The sequence below is a fragment of the Nothoprocta perdicaria genome, unplaced genomic scaffold (genome assembly GCF_003342845.1).
Source record: "Nothoprocta perdicaria isolate Ctin4 unplaced genomic scaffold, notPer1 scaffold_3, whole genome shotgun sequence".
Classification (NCBI taxonomy): Eukaryota; Metazoa; Chordata; class Aves; order Tinamiformes; family Tinamidae; genus Nothoprocta; species Nothoprocta perdicaria.
This window is the reverse complement of record NW_020455532.1, coordinates 5,536,689-5,541,460: the sequence shown is the minus strand read 5'-3', so window position 1 is coordinate 5,541,460 and position 4,772 is coordinate 5,536,689. Positions and strand designations below refer to the sequence as shown.

The 4,772-nt window shown below is 47.4% G+C and overlaps 2 protein-coding genes across 3 annotated transcripts in view; both read left to right on the top strand.

Annotated features, from left to right (window-relative positions):
- The window catches only part of TMEM189 (transmembrane protein 189), a 19,811-nt gene extending 18,382 nt beyond the window's left edge, over window positions 1-1,429 (top strand). The window contains exon 6 of the mRNA XM_026042245.1: window positions 276-1,429. Within this exon, the coding sequence (XP_025898030.1) occupies window positions 276-397 (122 nt within the window). The 3' untranslated portion in view covers window positions 398-1,429. The remainder of the gene's footprint in view (window positions 1-275) is intronic.
- A 3,286-nt stretch (window positions 1,430-4,715) lies between these two features.
- UBE2V1 (ubiquitin conjugating enzyme E2 V1) overlaps window positions 4,716-4,772 on the top strand; it is a 15,205-nt gene continuing 15,148 nt past the window's right edge. Inside the window, exon 1 of one of the 2 annotated variants that reach the window (XM_026042243.1) lies at window positions 4,716-4,769. In XM_026042243.1, the coding sequence (XP_025898028.1) occupies window positions 4,748-4,769 (22 nt within the window). In that variant the 5' untranslated portion in view covers window positions 4,716-4,747. The remainder of the gene's footprint in view (window positions 4,770-4,772) is intronic. The other variant, XM_026042244.1, reaches the window with a different exon arrangement.

Below are 4,772 nucleotides of genomic sequence, written 5' to 3'. Positions count from 1 at the left end.
TTTTTTTTTTTTTTTTTTTTTTTTTTGAGTCTCAATGCTAAATCCAAGATGCTACTAGTAAAAATGTCTTGCTTTTTTGAAAGTCCACTTTGTGAAAGTTTGTCTGTTTTCTGGTAGCTTTCTGCACTGGCCAATATTTTTAGCTAGAGTTCTCTGCCTCTGAACTCTTCTTATATTTATCTTGTGTTTTAAATTAAATAAYGACATTAACCTTTGCAGACATGAGTTGGATGACATCACTTAAACTATTTTTTTTCCTCTCTCTCTTTACTCAGGTTGGCTGAACTATCCATTAGAGAAGATAGGATTCTGGAGGTGCTTGGAGAACATCATCCAAGGAGTCACTGGAGAGAAGCCAAGAGCAGATGACATGAAATGGGCTCAAAAAATTAAATAACTCTTGCCAGCCTTCTGCAATCCTCATCTTTGTTGCCAATGTTTTTTTTAAAAAAAGAAAGCCATCAGCCAAATTCAAGACTTGCAAAGAAATAACAGACTCTAAAGCACAAACTAAGAAGTGCTAACACAGACTGTAATTAAAGAACTAATTCTTAAAACAATACTTGAAGATGATTACTGAGCACCTTTTGTTTAGCCATGTCTGCTTACATCTTAGAAAATACTTCATCACTGTATCTTGTAAAAGCTATCAGGCAAGCCAGAAGGCAGGACAGTCACTCCATTTATACATGGTGGCAGAGTAAACATGTGTTGTATCAACATTATTTAACACTTCAAAACTAGCTTGTTGCCTAAAACCTACAGGGGGAATGGTGACGAGAGCTTGTCACGCTGTGGTTGAGTCCAAGTGCACTGCATGAAAACAGTGTGTCAGAGCAACGGAAGCCTATAAAATCATYGCTGTTCAATGCACTTAGTGGTTGGTGAACATGCAGTTCCATCTTCACTATCATGTTAAATCTAGTTGATGTAATGTGGAACAAACTTTGAGAATCCCACTCTACCAGTGGGTCACAAGTCCATAAGTGTCTTCAGTTTCCCTTAAACTAAACTTGTTCTACTCTCTACATAGAATTGAGCAAACCATTTCTGCATAAGCYTTCAACTGTACCTTAACAGATATCTGAGGAGAGGGAGGGCACACTGCTGTACAACACGGGCTGGTGTTCGTTCCTGGGGAGTGCTCACTGAAGAGAGCCTTCTATTAAGTGTTTCCTACCCTGATAATAAGTGTTTAAAATAGTTCTAGCATTGGGCRTATTGCAAATAGCTGTATTCAGGAGCTCAAGGTATCAAACTTGTGACGTTAGAAGGGAAATGTCAATGATATTTTTTTTAAGGTGCTTGCTTGTTTCTGTAAATAATATAAAGCCTTAATCTCTTCTTGTGTAATGGAATAATATTTTAATGTGATGTTTGAATGTATATAATATTTATAACAAAACAGTTGGATAATACTAATCATGTTTGTTAAGTCTTGTTGCTTGTTCTTCATTCATGCATTCTCCGTGTTCTTTTAAACAACAGTGTTCTGATCAAGTTCAAAAGTTGACTGCTTAGCTGCTGAATACTTGACATTATTCCAACCATCTGAAACACTCTGCAGCCTRTTGATTGCTTCAGCCTAAACAAGAGTTAATTATTTTTCAGCTTTGTAAGAGCTTGATGCTGCATTACCCAGGACATCACTACTTTTCCAGAAATGCAACTCATACTGCATTAGATATCAAGGATTAACTGCTGGACTGGGGAAAATATCTTCCCTTAATGCATTCTTAAGTGTCCATAGCTAACAGGCGCTTTGTCAAGTGAACATGCTCCAGATCATGTTTGAGTCTCTCCTAAATGAAAGCTTATTGAAGGTGAAATCTAAGTGTCCTTTTCCTCCTCAAGTGTAATGGTCTTGCAGTCAAACTGTCCTTTCCTTCAGTGCATGGTAAGGGGTTTTTAAGGACTAAGTAAGCTTTGTTTAGACTAACCTTAATCTGAACTTATTGTGCCTGTAAGCTTCAAATACAAGGGACCATATCCTTGTAAAGGATGAGAACTGGACAACTCTGCTTCCCTTAGAGCTCCTGAATGGAGAAGTGTCTGAGCTGGTTCTAGGGATTGAAGTCCCAGCTTGTGTTTTGGTTACAAAATACTTAAGGTGTTTGAATGAATGAACTTYTTTACCATAATGCAAGATATGGCACAGTCAATATTGGGTTTCCATGTACTCTGGGCAGTTAAAAACATGCTACTAGAGAGGGGTCCCAAAACACTGTTATTTGAAGGTGGGTTAAGAGGGAGAGACTCCTTTAATGCTGGTGCTGTGACAGATGTGTGACCCTGTATTAGGGTTGAGGAAGAGTAGGTGGTCTCCTCTTTCCCCAGCCCCTCCAGGAAAGTCTTGGCAAAAAGCTGTGTCCGGGAGCACGTGGCCCTGGGGAGAGCAGCCACCTCCATCCATGCTTAAGTGGGCACAGAAGGTTGTGGTGAGCTGGCTTGTGCTCAGYTAATTTTTGCCTATATCTTGTCCCAGATCTGGGCCTTGGAGCACTCTTCATGCTGAAACGTTGGGCCTAGAAGGTGTGAAAAGTGTTCAAGAAGCTCTGGGTGCCGGTGAGTGAGAAGGCAATGTGCYCTGGACGAGGAACGCGGCTCCTCCTGTCTCTCCCTCTCCAGTGCACAAGCAGCCTCCACTTGGAGGTGGAAAATCCTCCTCCAGAAACAGTGTCTCACGCTGTGAGCACCAAGAACTGCTGTACTTATTTCCGAGGCTTTTGCATTGACCTAAATGTAAATTCATCCCRTCTCCTAGCTCGTGTCTCCCCTATCCGTAGTCTTGCAGACTTGCTCGTCCTTGTCTCACCCTCCTCTCAGTCTCCTCCCTCACTTCCCCTTCCCTCCCTGCGCCCAGGTTTGTTAACAAGCCCAGTACAGAGCCTAGGTCTCCCGTGCAACCCAGCGTTAACCGCTAAGCCAGTTATAGGATGATCCTTACTGGGAAATAACCAAGAGAACAATAGTGCTGCGGGGTGCAGAGCAGGTGAACGTGAAACCCTCACCTGACCTCGCACACAAAGGGGCTTGTTGAAGATAATTGCTTGCTTGACCCCTGCTGTCTCAGTTGCGTTTTCCAGGAGCTTTAGCAGAAAAAAAATCTGATCTTGTGTAATTGTAAGAAACTGGGACAACATTTAATCTTTGGCGGCTGTTTTGCACAGTCCTAAGCGCAGTCGTGGGCTAACGGAGCACTCGCRTGGGGATGCAGCCCGGAGTTAGTGACTCCCGTGTGACAGCGCTGCCCTCCAGGATCCTTCCCTAATACCTGCTCAGCAGGCAGGAGAGTGACAGGTAATCCTTGATCTTTCCCTGGCCTCTGTGAGCTCAGGGGAATATCCCACAGCTTCCTAATCCTGAGGCAGGTTAATGAATCCCTATGAGTTAGCTGCCTTCTTTCATTCTTCACTTGGTTTCTGGAAACTGTTTTACCAGTGCAAATGGGAAATGTTGCTGTAAAATCAGTTTGGCATTTCCGGAGYGTGGCTATGTGGATGCTCCTTAACAGATGTAAATCTGGTTTAAGATAAATTTATCCTAAGTTGATTAGGAACAGATTAGAGCTAAAGCAGAATAAGCCATTCCTTTTAAACTCTAGAGCGATGGCCTGTTATTTCACTTTTAACCACTCAATTTTAAAGGCCATTTGATTTAAGCCTAAATCTTTTCTGCAGGAGAAACACGGTTAGGTTTTCCCTGCCTGGATCTTCAGAGCAGGCAGAAAGACTTTCCAAAAGCTGTGCAGGCCTTTAGCTCCTGCTGAGAGCGCCCGGCAGCCTGTAGGCTCCTTGTAGGCTCGTGCCTACGGGGGCTGGTGTTGCCGCTTGCTCCACCGTCCCCGCTGCTGTTTTAGACGCCTCTGCTCCCCCATAGCCCTTCCTTGTGATGCTCTTTGCATGGACAACTGCTCCTTTCTCCCCGGAAAGGAGGGGGCAGTGCTGGCTGCCCTTGGCCACGCTCCCCATGCTGCCCGCAGCGTTGCGGCTGGTCCCGCTGGAGGGAGCGGGACCGGAGCCGCTCGCGGACGGAGCAGCCGCCGGTCCTGCGCAGCGCCCGGGCGTTCGCTGGGCTCTCGTGCCACCTAGCTGTGCTGGCGGCCCCGCGGCCCCACACGGGAGCCAGCGGCAATGAATGCGCCCAGTCGCACCAGCGCTGCAAGCGTAGGCGACAGCGAGGGCACCTGGGCTGATGGAAAAAGAGAAGCCAGGCGCATTGAAGTTGCCCATAGCAGGTAAAAGGCCTGGACCAGCCCAATGCACCTCAAAGCGCTTTGCTGTGTAATAGCTTTGCAAGGTCTCTTACGATGCCTCGGGGCAAAGGTTTGGAGATCTGTGTTGCAGCACAAAGCAGAACTCCTTTCCCTTCACATTTTTATTCTTATGAATGCACTGATGGRAGAAAGCTGGGACAAACCAGCAAATATTCCTGGTTTCCCTTTGTATCTTCTGGCCTGCCCACATTCATACCTGCTGCTGCAGGCCCGAGGACATCCCCTTGCAGGACTGGGGTCACGAGCAGCTCTGCAGCGCGGCCGGGAGCCCCGGGGCACCCCCAGGGCCGGGGCCGTGCAGCCCGCCCGCCCGCGCCGCTCTTCCGCCGGCGCCCGCCGTGCACCTAGGAGCTCGCCGCCCCGCCCCGCCCCGCCGCGGCTCCTCCTTGTGGCGCCCGCGCGCAGCGGCACTTCCCGCGTTGAGGTGACGTGGGCGGGAGGGAGGCCGGGCCCCGGCGACAGCGGCGCAAGATGGCGGCCACCACGGGTGCGGGTG